The sequence below is a fragment of the Oryctolagus cuniculus genome, chromosome 20 (genome assembly GCF_051225735.1).
Source record: "Oryctolagus cuniculus isolate XC-2025 breed Fujian yellow rabbit chromosome 20, ASM5122573v1, whole genome shotgun sequence".
Lineage (NCBI taxonomy): Eukaryota > Metazoa > Chordata > Mammalia > Lagomorpha > Leporidae > Oryctolagus > Oryctolagus cuniculus.
This window is the reverse complement of record NC_142886.1, coordinates 48,287,673-48,308,934: the sequence shown is the minus strand read 5'-3', so window position 1 is coordinate 48,308,934 and position 21,262 is coordinate 48,287,673. Positions and strand designations below refer to the sequence as shown.

General features: G+C 54.0%; 1 protein-coding gene across 5 annotated transcripts in view; it reads right to left on the bottom strand.

Moving 5' to 3' along the window:
- Positions 1 to 21,262, bottom strand: part of EVL (Enah/Vasp-like) — a 140,089-nt gene that overhangs the window by 100,512 nt on the left and 18,315 nt on the right. The window contains exon 1 of one of the 5 annotated variants that reach the window (XM_051830858.3): positions 5,629 to 6,045. The exons of 2 other annotated variants lie outside the window; for them this stretch is intronic. In XM_051830858.3, the coding sequence (XP_051686818.1) occupies positions 5,629 to 5,651 (23 nt within the window). In that variant the 5' untranslated portion in view covers positions 5,652 to 6,045. Of the gene's footprint in view, positions 1 to 5,628; positions 6,046 to 21,262 lie in introns of those variants that run through there. 2 more of the 5 variants (XM_051830861.3, XM_051830857.3) reach the window with 2 other exon arrangements.

The window sequence follows — 21,262 nt, the reverse complement described above, 5'->3', positions numbered from 1 at the left end:
GAGCGCGATCCCCAGCTTCCCGGTTAGGAACGGGGACTTTAGTTTAAATCATTTTAGTTATCTGACAATCACCGGCAGCCCCTAGAGCTGACAGTACGCTAAAAGCTGGTAGCAAGGCAAGGTGGGTAGAATATATATCCCGACCTCCAAGGTTCATCCTCTAGCAGAGTAGAGACATGAAAGGAACCAAGCAAAGGCACTGTGGGAGGGACTACCCAGAGGTGGGGGTGAGCATGGTGGGACCAGGAGCACCGTCTATCCTGCCCTAAGGGACCGGCTGCTCCCTGTTCCCCACAGCCATGCAGCAAATGTGAGGGCAGGTGTGAAAGGTTATGCTAACTGCTACGACACAGTGTTCATTCATAGACAGCATTTCAGGAACACAGTATCTGGGGAAGATGGCCTGGATGGAAATTGTCCAGACCCCCTTAACTACTAAGTGACTTCTGGCCAATCACCTACCCTCTCCGAGCCTCTGTTCTCATTTTCTTCACTCATTTAACAAATATTTGTTAGATACCTACTTTGCACAAGGCACGAAGGATATAGCAATGAACAAAACCAAATTTTTAAAGAAATGTAGGGCAGGCATTTAGCCTAGCAGTTAAGACGCTGGTGTCCCACACTGGACTCTAGCTGCAGACCAGCTTCCTGCTAATGCAGACCTGAGGAGGCACTGGTGATGGCGCAAGGAATTGGGTCCCTGCCACCCACGTAGGAGACCTAGACTGAGTTCCTGGCTCCTGGCTTCAGCCCTAGCCCAGCCCAGCCATGGTTGGGCATCCAAGGAGTGAACCACCAGATGGGAGACCTCTCTGCTGTGGACAAAGAGCAAACACAAACTACAATCTACAGCATGCAGATGGCAACGTGCGTGTGGGCAGGGAACAGAGCTGAGTTCAGGGGAAGGGGAGTCCCAGGGAGGGCAGGACGCACTAAAAAGGCAGGTGAGGGCAGCATCCATCCACAGGTAGCAGAGGCCAGCATGGCGCAGGTGGCAGGAAGGACAGGGCTGCTGCTGGCGAAGAAGCCGCCGGGGCAGGACAGGGCATGGCAAGCACACTCACAAGGAGTGTGAGCCAGGAAGACACCACGGATGGTTTGCTTTTACATCTTGAAAAGGGAAACAGGAAAGAATTGAGGGGAGAGGAACCAGGCAGGAAGCCTGGAGACCAGTTACGAGGCTGTGTGGTACCTCGGTAAGAGACGGTAGTGGCCTGGAGCTGGCAGAAGTGGGTAGACTCTGGCTGTTACCTGAGACAGAGCCGACAGGGCCTCCCTTGATGGACAGGAAGGGACAGGAAGGAGTCAAGGATACGTGAACCGCTAGAGAGCACAGGAGAACCAAGCCAGACTCGTTCTGCTGGGGATGTCCATCAGGTCCTGGCAGCGACACGGAGGAGACTGGGCAAGGTCGGGGTTGGACTCTGTTTTCACTATAAGACATTACGTGGGTGGACGTTACCGCGGTGGGCAGCTAGCAGTGCCTGGTATATGGCAGGTACCCACTGCCCAAGCTCTCTTACCTGTCCCTTCCCCACCCAGCCCATTTCCAGCACCAGTGGATCTGAGACAGGCTCAGCACAGTGTCAGTCAGTGCCCAGAGGTGTGTCTGCAAGGCCCCTGGGAAGCCAGAGGGCCGAGCTGGCTCGGGCTGCTGACAGCTGAGTGGGCTCTCCACACCTGCACATTCCAGGGCTTCTCACTGCACACAGCTTAGCTCATTTCAGTGAAGAGCAGAAAACACGGGGCACTTCCACGCATGCACTTTGAAGAGAGCTGCTGGAGTCTGGACCGCAACCCTTTCCATGATGACGCTTAGAAACACTAATACTACAATAAAACAAAACAAACTAGTAACTTCCCCTTTCTGCGCGACTGCTACATTGCCATCGTACGTTGTATGTTGGGGCTAGGACACATCCTTCTGGGGATAAATCAAAGTGGGCACCAGGAATTCTGAGTTGAGGTGCATCCTCCCTCGAGGGGCACAGAAAACCCACAGGAAAACTCTTGCTCCTGGGGCAGTGACGAATGCACTTGCTGTCCAGGGTCTACAGCAGGGCAGACAATGTCTGGCTTGCAGGCTGTACAAGGCCTGCGAGATGTCATATAGATACCTGCCCTTGGCAGAGAAAGGTGCCCCGCCCCTGCTTGAGGTGGGAGAATTACAGAGCTCACTAGGTACTCGGGAGACAGGTTCTGTGGCAAAGAGTGACAGGTAAGTGCTTTCTTCAAACTGCCCGCTCAGTACACGTCTCATCTAAGGGATTATTTTGTAAAGGCAGAAACACATGTAACACGTGTGTCTACCACAACAGCCAGCTAGAACAGCTTGCCAGGTGTGGGCCCAGCCCAGTCTGTGGTCATCAGCAGACACAAATGCCCTGGCCGAGCTCACTTGCTCTCTCACGCTCAGGGTCCTACGACTCTGTAGGCCAGAGACCCTGCAGCAGCAGAGCCTGACGCCCCCCAGCCCTCCTGTGATGAGATCACCTGCAGGCTGCGCAGTGCATGACGGGGCTCTCCCACGCCCTGTACCTGGGTGTCATGCTGAGGACACGTCACAGCTTCCTCAGGCTCCTCCTGCACTTCTGAACTAGCACACAGAGGCTCAGCGGGCAGCATGCTACCCGCCTCAGCACACACCGAGCTGGCAACAAGCCAGCCTGCTTTTCCTTCCTCCTGGATCCTGCTCAAAACTCAGCATGTCAGCTGCTCTGACAGTGAGGCTTCACAGTACGTCAAAGGGTTTTAGGCACTAAGGAAGCGAAGTCAACAAGAGACGAGATTCACACAAGCTCTCACAGAATGCATGGGCCAGCAAGGGTAGCAGCGGGGACGCGTGTCTGTCAGAGTCAGGTCTTCTCAACCGGAGCCTGGCCCGGCAGCCAGCAAGAGGTGTGTGCGGAGGAGGCGCCTGCGCACGAGGCTTGCACACGGGCGATAAGCCGACCATCGCCCCCAGCGTCCTTGTCTCCCTTTATAGCACGTGGGAAGGACTGACGTTCACACAGAAAGCTTGTGCTCTCCCATGTCATTCCAGCAGCATCGCCTGCTTTCCTAGCAAACATCGCTTCTCCCATTTTCCAGTTGAGAAAATTGAGACCAAGAAAAATCAAGCCCACAAAGGCAGCAGCCTGTGGCACTAGCGTTATAAACCATGTTCTCTTGACTCTCCTGCCAATATTTCCTTCTACTGCTGGGCAAGGCCTCCCCAGAGGAGGGGTCGCTGCACTGGGCATGGCTGGCTCCGGGCCCCCTGCCTCCACCGGAGCTGCTTCCTCCTGTTCCTGAGCCCTCTCCTACCTGTACCTCCACTCTGCCTTTGCCTCAACGCTCCCATCTCCAACACAGGGTATCTGTCTGCTTCTCCTAAGCCAGTTCTTCTCAAAGTCTGGTGCCCAGAACTAAAACATCAGAGTCACCTGGGAACTTACCAGAAATGCCAACCTGAGCCTCACCCCAGACCTGCTGAGTCAGCCATTCCAGGAGTGGGGCAGCGAGGCGAATTCTACTTTGCTCTCCAGGGAGGCTGCAGCTGCAGGAGCACCCTTGCCCAAGCCACAAAGCAAAGCTCCTCCTTGTGGCCCACAGACACAACCTCCTGGCTGAAGAAGAAGGCCTTTCGTCTGGCACCAGGCAGCAGTCACATCCAGCAGGTGCGGGCCAGTGCAGGCAGATACGTGGAACAGGGGAGCCTCCCTCCTCTGTGCCATTTCCATAGTGGTACCCCACCTTCTCAGTGTAGACTTTTAGATATTTTTAAAGATTTATTTATTTGAAAGAGTGATAGGGGGAAGAAGAGAGAAAGAGAGAAAGAGAGAGAGAGAGAGAGAGAGATCCTCCATCTATTGGTTCACTCCCCAAATGGTTGCAATAGCCAGGGGTTGGCCAGGCTGAAACCAGGAACTCCATCCAGGTCTCCCATGTGGCTGGCAGGGGCCTAAGCACTTGGGCCATCATCTGCCGTTTTGCCAGGCACATCAGCAGGGAGCTGGATCAGAAGTGGCGCAGCCAAGACTCAAATTGGTGCTCTGATATGGGTTGCAGGCATCCTAAGCAGAGCTTAACCTGCTGTGCCACAACACCAGCCCCAGTGTGCAACGGCCTTTACCTCAACCCCTCCCACCCCAGCAGACCCAGCTCTTGGCTCTTGAGCCAGGAGCCCACAATGGGCTGGGTCTCTTGTACAGAACCTTCTTCCCTAATAGGAACCATAATGAAAGGGGAGTGAGGCTGACTCAACTCTAGAGTAAATGCTAACCAAAACTTACAAACCTCCCCAGCGGGTCCACTTTCTAGTACACAAAGCTCCTCCCTAACTCTTACAAGGTTCAGTAAGGCCAATTTTGAGCCTGTGACTTGAACCAAGGATTCCTAATTCACCCTCCCAGGATGTCTCTACTATGGCAGGCCAGGCGCCAAGCAACTCCTTACCAGGGAGCTGCAGGCATGAGCTTCAAGCACGAAGTGCAGCCACGCTGTGCCCATGGCACCAGGCACATTGCCACGTGGGAAGAATTTCCCTTTCTCCAGCCCTGTCCACTGGGAATACTGAGGAGACACGCCCCTAAGCAGGACAACTTCCTGGAGCCAGGGCATCAAGTTGGAGGACAACCTTGATAGGCCAGATTCTCCTTCTGGAATCTAAGGAGCCGCTCATCCACCCCCGTGATTGGCCAAAAGCTCTCCAGTTTTCTCTTACAAACAACGGAGGGCGGTGACTCTCAGGGCTGTCATGTCTATCGCAGCAACATTTGGAGGGAACAAAAAGGCCGTGAGGTAGGAGGTTCCCGCACACTCGCTCTCTACCCATGCGGTTGTTAACGCTTGATTTAAAATACAGACATTCCGCTTGAGAAACGAGAAGCTGTCAGAGGCCAGACACACAGCACACACACACACTCGGCCCCATACGTCCCAGAGAGGAAGCAAACGCACAGCAACACCGGGACCACCCTCCCGTGCTGCCTCCTTCATTGTCATTTCTCGGAAACCATCCCTGTTGGAACACCCCTTCCCACATCCATTCCCAGAGAAGAGAGGGAAGAAAGGGATGGAGCAGGATTCACAAGAGATCTAATCTGGAGCGCTAATGATCACAGCAGCTGAAAAGCTGGCGGAAGCAAAGACAGACCCCGTAACAAAACACCAGCAGGCACTCCCGGCAGGCAGCCTGGCCACGAGAATGAGGAAAACCGGAGCCAAAATCCAGCCTCGACAATGCAGATAGACTTGCACAGTCTTCGCTGCGACAGTGCGCATTTTATTTGAAAAGAGCAGCAGACCGCGTGAGTTTGACAAAGGAAGAAAAACAAAAGATAGCGAGAGGCTCATTCTGGACGCACGGCTGCTGCGCTGTGGCCACAACTCTGCACCAGCAGCGGCGGGAGGCACAAGGTGGGGTCAAAGCCATCATCCACGCTGCACGTCGCATGCAGTCAACACCCCTGACCTGCACCACAGCCATCCCTCCACCCCCACGGAGGGGATAAACCTCACCAAATGCAGGGAATAGCTCTTCCTGCATGAGAACCAGCCAGAGCCTACGCTGTCATTACACAGCAAAAACCCGGCGAGAACAAAAACCCAGCGGCACACGGATGCAGAAAACCCGCAACGTACCTGAATTCTTCCAATGCAAACATGACCTAGTCAGAGCCAATTTCCTTGGATGGTTTGGGAGCCTGCTTGGTACAGAGGACAACCATTTAGTCAGCCAGATGGTGCAAAGTGCAGAAAAAAGAGGCGGGGCCTCCACACCCCCAGTATTCAGGAGGAAAAGGCTTTCTGCAGCCAGGGGCCTGCAGCCTCCAGCTCCGCCAGCTGCTGACAAGCGGCAGCTACCAGGGGAGGCAGCAGCAAACCATGTGACCACCCAGCAAGGCTGGTTAACGCAGCATTTGCTCAGGCTCGGGTGGGGAAGGAGGCTGGAGAGGGAAGTCGAACCCAGGGCTCGCCTGGGATCCTGGGTAAATCACACGACTCGCCCCTCCCACCCCCACCTCTGCAACGGTGCAGGCAGGGGCAGGAGAGGCGAATGAAGGGATGAGGATGGGATCTGGGCCTCTGAACTGCCTAACGAGCCTGTCTTCCCATGGCTGCAGCTGCCGTAGTGATCAGGCGTGACCCACGCTGTGAGTGAGCGCAGCTGACCCCCACACGTGGACTGCATCTTGCGGAAGCAAGAATACTGGAAAATTCTTCTAGATTCTGCACTTGGCATTCAGCTACCAAATGTTATTTTAGTACAAAGGCATGCACTTTACGCCCACCACTTCACCATGACTAACATGACCTTGTACATCAGCCACAGTTAAAGACCTCATGTGTTGGAGTATTTATTTATTAGTGACAGTATATCCCAGGCTCTCATCAATTCTTTGAAGTACAAAAATTGCTGTAACAATTTCAGAACAGTCAAAAAAAAAAAAAAAAGGGTGGGGGAGCAAGACATAAGCCCAAAATACAAATGTTTACTGGCTTGCAAAGCCCAAGCTGGCAAGATCTGGCAAATGAGCGGCGACTCTTGGAAACGTGGGGGAGGAGCCTTCAGCATCTGGACCGCGGGTCTTCGTGAACTAACAGAGACAGCACTCACTCCTGGCTTTTTCACAGACATGCTAAATTCACTGGGGAGCCTACTGCACGACTGCCTTAGGCCCAGCTCCCACCTGCACCACGGCCTCGTTCCGGCCTCAGTCCTCCTCACGTCTCTCGCAGCAGGATCTGCTCTCCCTTCTTCCGTTCCCTCTCTGAAAATCTGCCAGAGCAATTTTTCTAAATCTGGCTTTGATGTCCCCACTTGAACCCTGTGCCAGTCCCTCCGTGCCCCAAGACCGCAGATGCCCAAGCCGGCATCCAGCATCTCTCTCTCATTCTTCCTGCCATCAGATCTCTGCACAAACCCAGGGCTCAGCCGAGCCATGGCCCAGCTGGACCAGATCGCTGTGATGGCCAGCTCCCTGCCCCAGCTGCTCCCGCACCAGGATCCTGAACTGCCCCAGGACGGCTGTGGCCCTCTGTCCCCTACTGCCACCTATGCCATGCATAGCACAATAGCTTCTGCCTACTTCCCTCCTACTTCCAGGAATTCCGAGGGCGGAGTTATGTGCGATTCATTTCTGCGTCCCTGTACCTGAAACATCCCTCGCTACAAAGGAGCCGCTCAGAAAGGCATGCTGAAGGAGCCCCCTTGGCCTCCGCTGTCCATGCAGGGACCTGGTGCACGCTTCACACGAGGTGCTCTTCTTAGCTTGCCTCTGCCTGGGAGAGGAGCCGGAGTCCAGAGCTCAGCTCAGAGAAATGCAGCTGTAAGGCTCAAGGAGGCAGACATTTGTGCGGGTGCCACGGGAGATCCTGTGGTCCCTCATACCACGTGGCAACCAGCCCCAGAGCCGACCTGAAATGCCTCTTGCAACCTCCCTGTCAATCCTCTGTCCGAGACAGAGCCCCTGGTGGTGGCTGCCCTGAGACACAATCATGATGACATTCACAACCATTAAATAATCCAGTGCACAGAGGCTGGCGCTGCGGTGTAGCAGGCAAAGCTGCCGCCTGCAGTGCCGGCATCCCATCTGGGCACCGGTTTGAGTCCCGGTTGCTCTACTTCCGATCCAGCTCTCTGCTGTGGCCTGGGAAAGCAGTAGAAGATGGCCCAAGTCCTTGGGCTCCTGCACCCATGTGGGAGACCCAGAAGAAGCTCCTGGCTCCTGGCTTCGGATCGGCGCAGCTCTGGCTGTTGCGGCCATTTGGGGAGTGAACCATCAGATGGAAGACCTCTCTCTCTCTCTCTCTCTCTCTCTGTGCCTCTCCTTCTGTCTCTGTGTAACTCTAACTTTCAAATAAATAAATAAATAAAACTTTAAAAATAATAATCCAGGGCCGGCGCCGCGGCTCACTAGGCTAATCCTCCGCCTAGCGGCGCCGGCACACCGGGTTCTAGTCCCGGTCGGGGCGCCGGATTCTGTCCCGGTTGCCCCTCTTCCAGGCCAGCCCTCTGCTGTGGCCAGGGAGTGCAGTGGAGGATGGCCCAGGTGCTTGGGCCCTGCACCCCATGGGAGACCAGGAAAAGCACCTGGCTCCTGGCTCCTGCCATCGGATCAGCGCGGTGCGCCGGACGCAGCACGCCAGCCGCGGCGGCCATTGGAGGGAGAACCAACGGCAAAGGAAGACCTTTCTCTCTGTCTCTCTTTCTCACTGTCCACTCTGCCTGTCAAAAAAAAAAAAAAAAGAAAAAAAGAAAAAATAATAATAATCCAGTGTATAGTCCAGATCTGCTGCTTTCGTAACTCCACGATGGCTGGCAAGCTACTTCAAATATTGAGCCTGGGGTTCCTCACGTGTAACACTGCCCACACCTCTCTCAAGGTTGCAGAGGGGCTATGAAAGTGCCCTAGGGAGCATGTAGACTTCTAGAATGCTCAAACGCTCCTCAGCATCTTTATTTTTTTTAATATTTTATTTATTTATTTGGCAGGTAGAGTTCCAGACAGTGAGAGTGGTTCACTCTCCAAATGGCTGTAATGGCCGGAGCTGTGCCGATCTGAAGCCAGGAGCCAGGTGCTTCTCCTGGTCTCCCATGGGGTGCAGGGCCCAAGCACTTGGGCCATCCTCCACTGCCCTCCCAAGCCACAGCAGAGAGCTGGACTGGAAGAGGGGCAACCGGGACTAGAACCGGCGCCCATATGGGATGCTAGCACTGCAGGCGGAGGATTAACCTAGTGTGCCACAGTGCCGGCGCCCAGCTCCTCAGTATCTTTACCATCTCACAAGATAGGTCATCACTGGGAAGCCCACTGAATGGGGTGGTTTTTGTTCTGTGACTTCCAGGTCAAGGATATGCCTACAAGTCTGTATGAATGTGTATGTATGTATAAGCCCAGGGAAGAGCAGTTCTCTAGACCAAATGCAATTGCATGGTGTTTTCATGTATTAGACCACCTGGGCACAGTCGTGGAGGGGATGGGGAAAGGGGCAGCTGGGGGTCCAGCACAAACAAGCTTCTTGAGCGAAAAGAGATGGCAGGACATGCCTCTCATCTGGGCTTTCACAGCCTCTGTCAGGGCTAGGGAACAGCGGTCTCCATGATGGGTGTGATGGTCTGCTGGTTGGTCTACAGGTCAGATCCTACATCTTGTCCCCAACTCTAAGGTACAGGGATGGTCCTAGACATCTGGCCCAGTACCACTGGTCTGATTTGCTTCAGTCTGGCTGGGCCTATCCATGTGGCACGGGCCCAGCAAGATGGGAGACCTCTAGACCCTGTGCCTGTTTCCACGTGTGACTTGACTCTCTTCTTGGAGAGCTGGTTATTACTCTTGAGCCAATTCATGAGGTCAAACCCCAGCACCAGGTGTATTTTAGACGTAATTTTATAAGAATGCCCAATCTGTCCAGGGTCACCCACCGTAGTAACAGCAGAGCGATGAGTCAGACCCTGGTTGTTCTAGCTCCAACATATCCTACTGGCATCCCAACACCAACAATGCAACTGGCCAAGGCTGTCCTGGTTGAAGATGCGTTCAAAGGGCTATGAGGCAGCTGGTGGCCCTCGGGTGGGACTGGGGCACTGTGACACGTTGGGGCTATTTTATCCAGCTGGCCCATCTAATCCTGAGATTTCATGGCTGTGCAAGAGAGCTTTAATGGCTGAAACAGGGCTGCAATGACATAGTGTTGGTGTTGGGACCCCTGCGAGGGAAAGGAGTCTGCTTCAAAGGCTAGGAGGTCCCTGAACCCCAATCAGGCAAGAACCCCAAGCTGTCAGGAAGTAGGACACACAGGAAGGCCCATGTTCTAGACATTTCCACCCCTCTCCAGGACAGGGCTCCAAAAGGTACTTTTGTGAACACACAATATTTAAAAAAAAAAATTGTCTACTAATGACTCAAGGCTCAGACAATGCACATTCCCACTTTGGTACTTACTTTCCTTGTGCCCCATGAAGGAATAGCCAGATACTATTTTTTAACCCTAACGTATGAAACTGATACACGTAGGGTGGTCTGGCTGAAGAAGGGATGGGGGCGATGAGAGCTGGCAGTGAGGTTCCCCACTTTCCACTAGGAACAGCCCCAGACTCAGCCTGAAAACAGCCGCCCGCCTACCCTGGCAGTGCCTGCGGTGCTGTCCGCACCATAGAGCATCACACCCACCCTGGTTCACCTGGGGTCTCTTCCTCCTCCTGGCCTCCTGAGAATAAAGGCTTCCTGGCCGGTGCTGCTGCCGGGGCAGAGTGTGCTTCTGCGGTTACTGGACAGGAGGCGGCACGGTTTCTCCGCAGCCACAAACGTGGAGACACTGCCCCCACACACAAGGACTAGAGGGAAGGACCCTGAGGCCCCCATAGTTTGGGAAAGCTAAATGTGAAAGGTGTCTTCTACAAGTACCCTTTGCCTCGCAGGTACCTCGTTTTGCAAGCAACACATCCTTTCATACCCAATGGCTGACTCTCCAGGAAAGAGAACGTAGGATTTGTTGGTGCTGAATCTCATTAGTGCTTCTTTGGACCAATGAGTGGACAGTTCATGGCCCAGATGTCCTGGAGTCTAACGCCTCCCACAGCCAAGATGTCTGTGCAGCAACGTAAGCACCGAGCCGATGAGCAGCGCCCACGTGCCAATCAAGCAGAAACACGATGCTATCCTGACACTGATGGACATGCACATCCACTACCGCTGCATGCAGAGAGGACGGAGGAGACAGGAGTGGACTCAGGTCGCCTCCTCACGGCCTAACCAAGGCTTCCCAGTGAGTAGGGGGCTGAGTGGGTGGTAATGAGAGTATCTTCAGACTCCAACTTTTTCCTGCCCGTCCCACCTTCCCCCCGACTCCCCTGCCTGCCTTACACCCTTCCTTCAGGCAGTTAGCAACACTCACACTTGACACTTTAGAGACCTGATTCTTTTTCACTGTCTACAGAATGAAGTCTCAGCTCCCAGGGTGGCCCTGGGCGCCTCCACAATCCGACCGTGGGGGCGTGGTCAGGGTGGTCTCCTGAATGGCCCTGCCCTCTAGCTCATGCCTCCTCCGCTCCTGGCTCCTCCTGGTCCCCAGGCCACAGTGCTTCCTGCCTTCTGTTCACCAGGGGCTGTGGAAGGAAGCATTCTGGTGCAGGCCTACTGCTCTCCAGCTCACTGGCTCGGGACACGATTCCAGTGCTGCAGAGTGCAGTTACGAAGCCCCGGTCTCTCTGTGGGTGGGTGCTGCTGATGGGACTCTGATGACACATGGGTAAGAAACTGTTAAACGGGACCATGTGCCAGGGAGTGCCAGGGCTAGTCACTTTACAAAAGGTCACGGGAGGCTGGTGCCGCGGCTCACTAGGCTAATCCTCCACCTGCGGCGCCGGCACACCAGGTTCTAGTCCCGGTCAAGGTGCCAGATTCTGTCCCGGTTGCTTCTCTTCCAGTCCAGCTCTCTGCTGTGGCCCGGGAGTGCAGTGGAGGATGGCCCAAGTGTTTGGGCCCTGCGCCCGCGTGGGAGACCAGGAGAAGCACCTGGCTCCTGGTTTTGGATCAGCGCGGTGCACTGGCCACAGTGGTCACTGGGGGGTGAACCAACGGTAAAGGAAGACCTTTCTCTCTGTCTCTGTCTCTCTCTCATTGTCCACTCTGCCTATCAAAAACAAAAGAGTCACAGGAAGAGGCCCTCTAAGGGGGTGACATTTAAAGTGAGACTTGCGTGACAAGGGGCCCCTGTGCAAACATCAGAGAAAGATCACTAGAGGCGGAGGAGACAAGGGCCCCAGGTGGGAGGTGAGGCAGGGTTTTACTTGCTAGGAAAGCCACTGGGGAGGGAGGGGGCAGGGGAGGAGGGGAATACGTGACCTAGACTTAAAAGAATAATGGAAGCAGCTGGCCAGCTCAGAGCCATTGCCGGACTCCAGCTAGGAGATGAGGGAGTCTGGCCTCAGCTGGCTGCACTGGAGAAGAGAGAAGCTGCCGGACGTCACGTGAGTCCTGGAAACTGTCTCTCTCACAACTCAATTGTCTCACGTGGTGCTTAGCAGAGATTGAGGATATTTCAGTAAGGAAAGCCAAAGCAAGAATAGCGCCAAGCACCACAAGCCAGAGGAAGCCCCAGTTCACAGAAGGAGGGGCCTAGGCCCATCCTCACCATTGGATCCCAGGGCCCGGCACACTCATCTGCTGGGTTAATTAATCAATAGCTGATAAATGCTGAGAGATCTTATAAAAAGATAGAACTGGATTAAGCCAGCAGTCCTCTTTCTGGTGCAAGCGTCAAATAATAGGGTAAGAATAGTGCTCCAGGAATACAGGGAGAATGGTGAGGATAAAAACACACGATACAATACATAGAGCCAATCAGGAAACATTTGCTGGGGGCCTGCTATGTGTCTTTATTTTTGAAATCCTCCAAATGATTAAAAGTTGATACAGGCCGGCGCCGCGCTCACTAGGCTAATCCTCTGCCTGCGGCGCCGGCACACCGGGTTCTAGTCCCGGTCGGGGTGCCAGATTCTGTCCCGGTTGCCCCTCTTCCAGTCCAGCTCTCTGCTGTGGCCCGGGAGTGCAGTGGAGGATGGCTCAAGTGCTTGGGCCCTGCACCCCATGGGAGACCAGGAGAAGTACCTGGCTCCTGCCATCGGATCAGCGCGGTGCAGCCATTGGAGGGTGAACCCACGGCAAAAAGGAAGACCTTTCTCTCTGTCTCTCTCTCTCACTGTCCACTCTGCCTGTCAAAAAAAAAAAAAAAAACAAAAAAAAAAAAAAAAAAAAAAACCGATACAAATGATTGTTGATTCTCCTTGGGTCGGTTCATCCGTAAATCAGGCAGTGGAGAGGGGACTGTTTCCTGGGACTTCCCGTCCTTGGTGCACCTCTGAATCCTCTCCACCACCTCATCTGTGGGCCTCCTGCAGCTGCAGAACAGAGCCACAGGCTTCCCAGTATAATGCGCTTGGAAGCCACACTAACCACCACAAATCCAAGAAGAGAACTTACTCAGGGACTAGCTACTTCATATCTGTATTTTCCACAGAGGCTAGGGAACTGGAAGGAATAAACGAACAAACTGAATGAGCTAAAAGAATGGACAGAGGGGCCAGTGCCGTGGTGTAGAGGGCAGAGCGGCCGTCTGCGGTGCTGGCATCCCATATGGGCTCCGTTTCAAGTCCAGCTGCTCCACTTCCAATCCAGCTCCCTGCTAATAAACTTGGGAGAGCAGCCGAGGATGGCCCAAGCCCTTGGGCCCCTGCACCCACGTGGGAGACCCAGAAGAAGCTCCTGGCTCCTGGCTTCGGATCAGCTCAGCTCCGGCCTTTGTGGCCAATTGGGGAGTGAATCCGTTGGATGGAAGACTCTCTCTCTCTCTCTTTCTCTCTCTCTCTCTCTCTGTGTGTGTGTGTCCCTCTCTAACTCTGCATTTCAAATAAACAAACAAATCTTAAAACAAAACAAAACAAAACAAACCGGAAAGAGCGAATGGATTCTAAAGGCCCTGTCACGCCAAGGGTGAAGAAAGGGACTCTCAGGGAACCAGTCTGTTTAGGGCCTGCAGAAAGAGACATCAAACGCTCCCATCGGAAGGCGGGGAAGGAAAGGTCTTCCTGAGAAGGTTGAGGAGGCACACAGGTCTGGGGCATCCACGCTGCCGGGGCAGAGCGCTGCAGATTCTGCTTGGAGCACCTGGGGTCCGGGGTCCCACACGGATCCTGAGCAGGCAACCCCTTCTGATTCTACAAGTACTAAAAGGAAAAGCCTCCCTTAACACATGCTCTGCTGGAGCAGGAGCTGGAGGCAAGGGAGTGATGGCGATAAAGAAAGTGCACGGAGATGCCTGCCGGGACCGTAACTCAGGGAGTTCTGCGCGGGATCAATGCGCGTTGTTCCTAGACAGCCAGGCTTTCTCTCTCACACCCCATCTCCAGACACCAGGCCTGCTCCGTTTATGACTTCCTACCAAAATGTCCACGGTAGTGCTTTCCCTCATCCAAAATAGCACTGCTTCCTAGCATCCCAACGAGTTCTGCCTGCATGATATCTCACGACGACATCCCCTCTCATAAAAGGTCCCACACTCAGCCGATAGCCCCGAGTTGGAAATTAACAGAATTAACAGGCATGAGGACAAATTGACTGAGACGTCTGGTGGGCTGCTCACGCGGGCTCCTGGGCCTGGCCACCTTCGGAACTGTGATTCTTTTTTTTAATTTTTAATTTAATTTTATTTTCATGGAAGATTCTCTGTCTCTCCCTCTCTTTGAAACTCTGCCTTTGAAATAAAGAAAGAAATCGTAAACAAAGAAACAAAAAAAACCCAGAAAAGTCAGGTGGCTTCCTGTTTCCAGTAATGGCAGACAACGTTTTTTAGATTAGCCCTCATAGCAAAAATAACCCCCAAAAGCCTGGGGAAACAGTTAAAAACACTTGTAAAGGCTTCATGTTGCTGAGAGACAGTACGGGATTACCAGGTTAAACCTGAACAGAAGAACAGGGCCCCCGCAGGCCAAGGAGCCCAGAGCCCCTTTTTGTCCCAATGGTGCCTGCTGAGCTCAGAAAAGACAAACTTTCAGACTAACGGCTTCACAGGGGAAGTGAGCTATCCACAAGACGAGCCCCTCTTCACGGAGAGGGTAAGGGTCCCCAGGCGCCTCCATGCAGAAGTCCTTCAAGGCCCCTTGAATGAAGGCTACATCCTCTGAGCACTGACCACGCCCTAGGAGCCCTCTACCCACACCAACTCCACCCCCCGGGGAGCAACAGGGTTAGCTTCTGTTACCTACACAACTTTGCAGGTAGAGAACCTAAAGAACGGAGAGCCCAAGATCACACAGCTCTGAAGTGGCAGAGCTGGGCAGGCACGGGGTGCCGTGTTCCATATCGGAGTGCCTGTGTTCAAGTCCCAGACACGCCCAATCCTGGCTTCCTGGTGACGCCACCCTGCAGGCAGCAGGTGACGGGCTCAAGCAGTTGAGTCCCTGCCACGATACCGGAGACCCAGACTGGGTTCCAGGCTCCTGCCTTAGGCCCTGCCTAGTCCCGGCTATTGTGGGCATTTGGGGAATGAGCCAGCAAAAGGAGGTCAGTCTGTGTCTCTCTGCACCCACATTAGAGTGCCAGGGTTCCACCCCGGACTCCAGCTTCCTGCCAGTGTAGACCCTGGGAGGTAGCAGTGATGGCTGAGTTCTTGCCAACAACGTGGGAGACCAGGATGGAGTTCCTGGCTTCAGCCCAAAGGCTGGGGCTGTTGTGGGCACCTTTGGCGTGAACCAGTGTCCTGGAGCGTTCTCTTTAAAGTAAACATAAATAAGTAATTGTGCTTTTTTAAAAATTCGAGATCCATGGAAGCAGAAAGGACAAGCTAGGAGACTGAGATCTTAGATCTGGAGCAGCGAAAACTTCGAATGGAGGAAGGAGCAAGTGAACTGAGAGGGAAATAGTACAGCATTAGATGGAACATCAGCTCTTTGTTCCTGGCTGCCAACCTTGAGTAGTTTATTTACCCCCCTGTAGTAGTCAGCATTTTGTTGCCACAGTGAGATAACCTGAGGAACTAACTTTATGGAAAGAAAAGAGGAGCTCAGCCCACAGCCCCAGATCAGGTGGCCCCACTGGTTTGGTGTCCCGAGAGCGTGGTTGATGGCGGTGGTGGGGCTGTGGGAAGTCACGGGGCAGACAGTGGAGGGGCCCAGACCTGGGTTTCTGCAAGAGCCCTAGTGCCAGGGCCTCCTCCTGACTGTACAGCCCCCGTGCCGCAGGGCGCCCCACACAGCCCCCCGGGCAACCCCAGCACTGGAGGCCGCTCCACTCTCCTCAGGTCACTGATTCACAGCTTCGGGGTTGAAAGTCCTGAAGGAATCGGGTCCAGATGACATCACACTGCAGGCTGGGCTGTGCCACAGCTTCCGAACCTCGGTGGACAGCACTGACTCCAACGGCCACGCGTGGCAAGGGAGATGGAGACGTGAGAGCGGCAAGTGGTCGATAAAAACCAGGTGTTCCGCACCCCGGCTCTAGCTCTGCAGTGGCAACGTGTGTGACGTGGACAAGCTGTTCTCTCCTCTACAGGATGAGAACGTCTCCCTCGCCCTGGGACACTGTGATTTCACAAGGGTTTGTGGAGATCATGGGCTACTTATAAAGGGAAGACTTAGGATTACTGGGGGTCTTGTTTGGATTTTGGTCAATTTACTTTATAGCCCCCCTTGGTTCCAATAAACTAAACTCAGTTTTTAAATTCTAATGAACATGTAGATTCTTAAAATTAGCAATAATTTGCTGAACTTTGTGGGTAGTCTGAACAGCCTGATGCCTGCTGACTGAAAACCAAGCCCTGATCCGACTGGAACTCTCTCCTGCCAGGAAGCCCTGGCCAGGCTGCACCACGGTTCCCACGGCACCGACTACACTCGCTGACACAGGGGCCCGGCGCTGGACTGTGGTTTTATTTTCCTTCCTTCCTCCCACTCACTAGTCAAGGAGTTGCCTTACCTGAGGTGCTACCAGCTAAGACCCTCACATCGGTGGTACGTCCCCAGTCCCACCAGCTAAGACCCTCACATCGCTGGTACATTCCCAGTCCCACCAGCTAAGACCCTCACATTGCTGGTGCGTCCCCAGTCCCACCGGCTAAGACCCTCACATCGCTGGACGCCCCTAGCCCCCAGGTGGCCTCTCAACAACCCCTAACGTTAGAGCACCCGGGAAAGCACTTCTTGCCAGTCTCCTGGGACCCAAGAATCACCTGCAGGCCGGGGGGGGGTGCAGCCCCCACTGCAAGTGTGGGAAAGAGGTGAGGAGACAAACTCAAGCCTTGCATTTCCCACCGTGCTTGGTAAACAGGCAGGATCTGTACGCAGATATGCACTTCAGGAAGGGGAGGCGGGGAGGAAAAACGAAACTGTACCCTCGGCCCCAGTCACTGGAGGGTCGGGCCGGGGCGGGAGTTAACTAAGAGTCGCTTCTCTCGAATGCAAGCGACCAAGAGGAGGAGACCTTCGCATGTCCGGTCTCATTGGACTTAACTCTGCCCTCGGTTTCAGTGTCCAGCATCCTGAACGGACCTGCCAGAACCTCGGGCAACCCAACCCCACAGATCCTCAGATGGCAGTTAGCGAAGTCTCCCCGTCACAGGAGCCAGTGACGACGAGGCTCACGGAAGGTAAACGATTCACTGCTGGCACCAGGGAACTGGGGCAGAGCCAGAGCCACCCTAACTGCCCGGAATCCAGGCCCAACGCTCTCTCCACGCCATTCTTCAAAGCACCCACTTCGAACCTGTCTCCATGTGACCACCTGCTCCGCCCTTCTGCCCCAAACCCTCCATCCCAATCCTTTGCTCTCCCGGGCTGACCACTCCGTCTGGTGTGGACATGCGCACGTACCACACACTCTCCACAAACAGTTCCGCTGCACATGACTGCACATGACTGGCAGCCACCAGTGAACTTGGAAGGCATAAACACAGAGGAAACAGTGTGGCGGTGCCCAGGCCAGGACGGTTTGAGCAGTGCAGCGACTCCCGCTGGAGCCCACACTCCCCAGCGGAAGGGCAGGTCAGTAATACCCACACCCTGGAAGTGCTGAAAGATGAGGTGAGACAATGCACAGCAAGCAGCTAGAACAAGGCCTGGCGCACAAGAATGTCCCACAGTTACTCTTATTATTTGCACTGAGGTCTTCTCACCAAGCTACATGTTGAACTCACACTACGGAAAGGGACTGCAGGGCCCAGAACTGTGGCACTGTGGGCTGAGACCCTGTCTGTGGTGCCAGCACCCCATATGGGCACCAGTTTGTGTCCTGGCTGCACCTCTTCCTCTCCAGCTCCCTGCTAATGGCCTGGGAAGGCAGTGGAAGATGACCCAAGTGCTTTGGTCCCTGGGCCCACGTGGGAGACCCGGAAGAAGCTCTTGGCTCCTGGCTTTGGATCGGCCTAGCTCCAACTACTGCAGCCATTTGGGGAGGAAACCAGCAGATAAAGACCTTCCTCTGTTTCTCACTCTGGTCACTCTGCCCCTCAAATAAATAGATAAAGATTTTTAAACAAACAAAGGGATCACACTGCTATCCAGTGCTGGGAGGCTGGAGAGGTCAGTGGCGGGGCTGAGAGCCCCAGGCCCTGCATCCCCTGTGGAGGCGAATGAACGGCAACAGGTGGACTAGCCGCTTTGGGAGAAGCCCAAGGCTTCTGCAGGACAGGCCAGCCAAGAAGCACTTCATGGGCCCGGCACAGCTGGTGCGGCCTGCAGAGCATCCCCAAGTCCCAGCTTCTCCCTGGGGAGACCAAAATGAAGACTGGAACTGACACTCAATGTTCTCACTTACTGGGGGTTAGGGAAAGCTTCTGTCTTACCTGAATCCAAACTAGCAGAAAGCGGCAGCAGATCGGGGGTCAGGGGAACAATGGCCCGGGGGGTGGGTGGTTGGGTGGGGTGGGGGGCGGCTGCACCCCAGAGACCCGCAGTACCACAGACGGACACTAGGAGGAGCTCCTGCACCGCGGCAACGAGGCTGCAGTACCACAGCCATGCTGCGGGGGGCGGAGCGGGCCCCGAGGAGGAGCAGGCAGACCAGGGAAGACCCCGCCCCAGAAATGGCACGCGAGGGCTCCAGGGTCTCCAGCCAGGCTGAGCTGGGCTGAGGAGCACAGGCCTCGCCCCGCGCAAGGCCGACGGGCGGCTGGCAGGCCGTTCAGATGCCCCGCCCCAACAGAAGCTGACAAAGTGTAGAAGCGAGTACAGTCGCTGGCCCCGTCCGTGGACCGAGGGAAGTCCCAGAACCAGCCTGGAAGAAAGACCCGTGAACCCCCGAAGGGTTCTCCGGCCATCGTGCGGGTGCGCGCGTGCTCGCTGAACTGCAGGGAGGAAGACATCAGGAAGCCAACGCAGGAACAGACGACGAAGCCAACAGCGGGGCCCAGGAGAAACGACCTCGCGCAGGGCCGACAGAGGAGGCAGCCCAGGCGCAGGGTCAGGCAGCAACCAGAACAAGACCCGGGTCCAGGGGCCTGGCGGGCACCGCACACACACGGTGGTGTCCAGGGGAGCTGGAGGGAAAAGAGGCGAGAAAACTGAAGAAACAAGCACTCGGATCAGAGTGGACAAACGGGTGTACGGATTCAGGGTCAGAAACGCCAAGAGGTCCAGTCCACTAAGACACACAATGGGGAATCCACAAAGACACAAAGACACAATGGGGGCCGGCGCCGCAGCTCGCTAGGCGAATCCTCCGCCTGTGGCGCCGATACTCCAGGTTCTAGTCCCGGTTGGGGCGCCGGATTCTGTCCCGGTTGCCCCTCTTCCAGGCCAGCTCTCTGCTGTGGCCAGGGAGTGCAGCGGAGAATGGCCCAAGTGCTTGGGCCCTGCACCCCATGGGAGACCAGGAGAAGCACCTGGCTCCTGGCTCGGATCGGCACAGCGTGCCGGCAGAAACAGCCATTTGGGGGGTGAACCAATGGAAGGAAGACCTTTCTCTCTGTCTCTCTCACTAACTCTGCTTGTCAAAAAAAAAAAAAAAAAAAAAAAAAGAGAGAGAGACAGTGGTAAATCTATAGACACAAAGCAGCCAAACTTAAAAGTCACACACAAAATCTTTTATTTTATTTTATCTTATTTTTTGACAGGCAGAGTGGACAGTGAGAGAGAGAGAGACAGAGAGAAAGGTCTTCCTTTGCCGTTGGTTCACCCTCCAATGGCCGCCGCGGCCAGCACGCTGTGGCCGGCGCACCACGCTGATCCGATGGCAGGAGCCAGGTGCTTCTCCTGGTCTCCCATGGGGTGCAGGGCCCAAGCACTTGGGCCATCCTCCACTGCACTCCCGGGCCACAGCAGAGAGCTGGCCTGGAAGAGGGGCAACCGGGACAGAATCCGGCGCCCCGACCGGGACTAGAACCCGGTGTGCCGGCGCCGCAAGGCGGAGTATTAGCCTAGTGAGCCACGGCGCCGGCCACACACAGAATCTTGAAAGCAGCAAGAAAAGGTACGAGGGAGCTCCGGTGGGTCACCGCAGGGCCGCTTCTCAGGCTAGGAAGTCGGCTGGCGCGTCCAGGGTAGGAGGGGAAGTGCCAGCCAGGAGCATCACGCAGCAGAGCTGTCCTTCGCAAGTGGAGGAGATACTAAGACTTCTCCAGATAAACCAAGCTGACACGAGACCTGCCTCACAGAAAGGCTAAGACAGTCCTTCAGGTTGCAATGAGAAGGGGCTGAACACCACCACAAAACCAGGTGAATATACAGGACTTCCTGGCAAAATCTAGTGTGCATGCAGACAAGTACAGAACCCTGCACTATTGTAATGCTGGAGTGAAAATAACTTTTAAGTATGTCATAGAATATAACAGCAACTGTAAATCTGTGTTCACGGAGACGCAGTAGAAATAATTTGTGTCAGTAACATGAAGGGGCAACAGAGATCGAAAGGACTGGAGTTTTTGCACACTTGAAGTTGTTATCAGTCTAAGTAGACTAATATAACTTGAAGATGCTTCATGAGACTGCAATTAGGTACAAATAATCCATCCAAAAAGAAATAAGAGAACAAAACATGCTACTAAACACACACACACACACAAGAAGGCAAGAGAGGAAGAGAGACAGAATAGCAACAAAACACGGAACACACTGAACAGGAAGGCAACAGTAATTTAAGTGTAATAGATTAAATTCCCCAATTACAAGACATATAATGGCTGAATGGAGTTTAAAAAGCAAGATTCAACCGTATGCTGTCTACGAAACCCACTTTAAATCTAAAGGCACACATAGACTGAAAGTGAAATTATGGAAAAGAATAGTTCATGCAAATAGAAATCTGAAGAGAGCAGGGGCGGCCACACTTGCATCAGACAAAACACACCAAGTCGAAGACTGTCGTGAGAGATGAAGAAGCGTATTGTATGAGATTACTTCTAAAGGTCCATGGAAGAATGAATGAAAATATAATTTTGGCGTAAAAATTTTAAAAAAGCCATTCACATGAGGAATACTCAAAAAGTTCATGAAAATGCATTTTATTAAAAAAACTATATATGGATTTCAAAAGTTATTTGCACAAAATCAACTTACCTTTTAATTCTACTTCCACAAACTTTCTGAAGTACTCTCATATCATGGTAAAAGAATCAATTCACCAGAAAGATATAATCATAAATACCAATTTGTATTGTTTCCAAATATATCAAGCACACTGACAGAATCTGTGGGAGAAATAGACAGCGACACACTGCAGACAGAACAACCAGAAAGATCAATAAACAGAGGACTTGAACAACTAGATCAGCTAGACCTGACAGG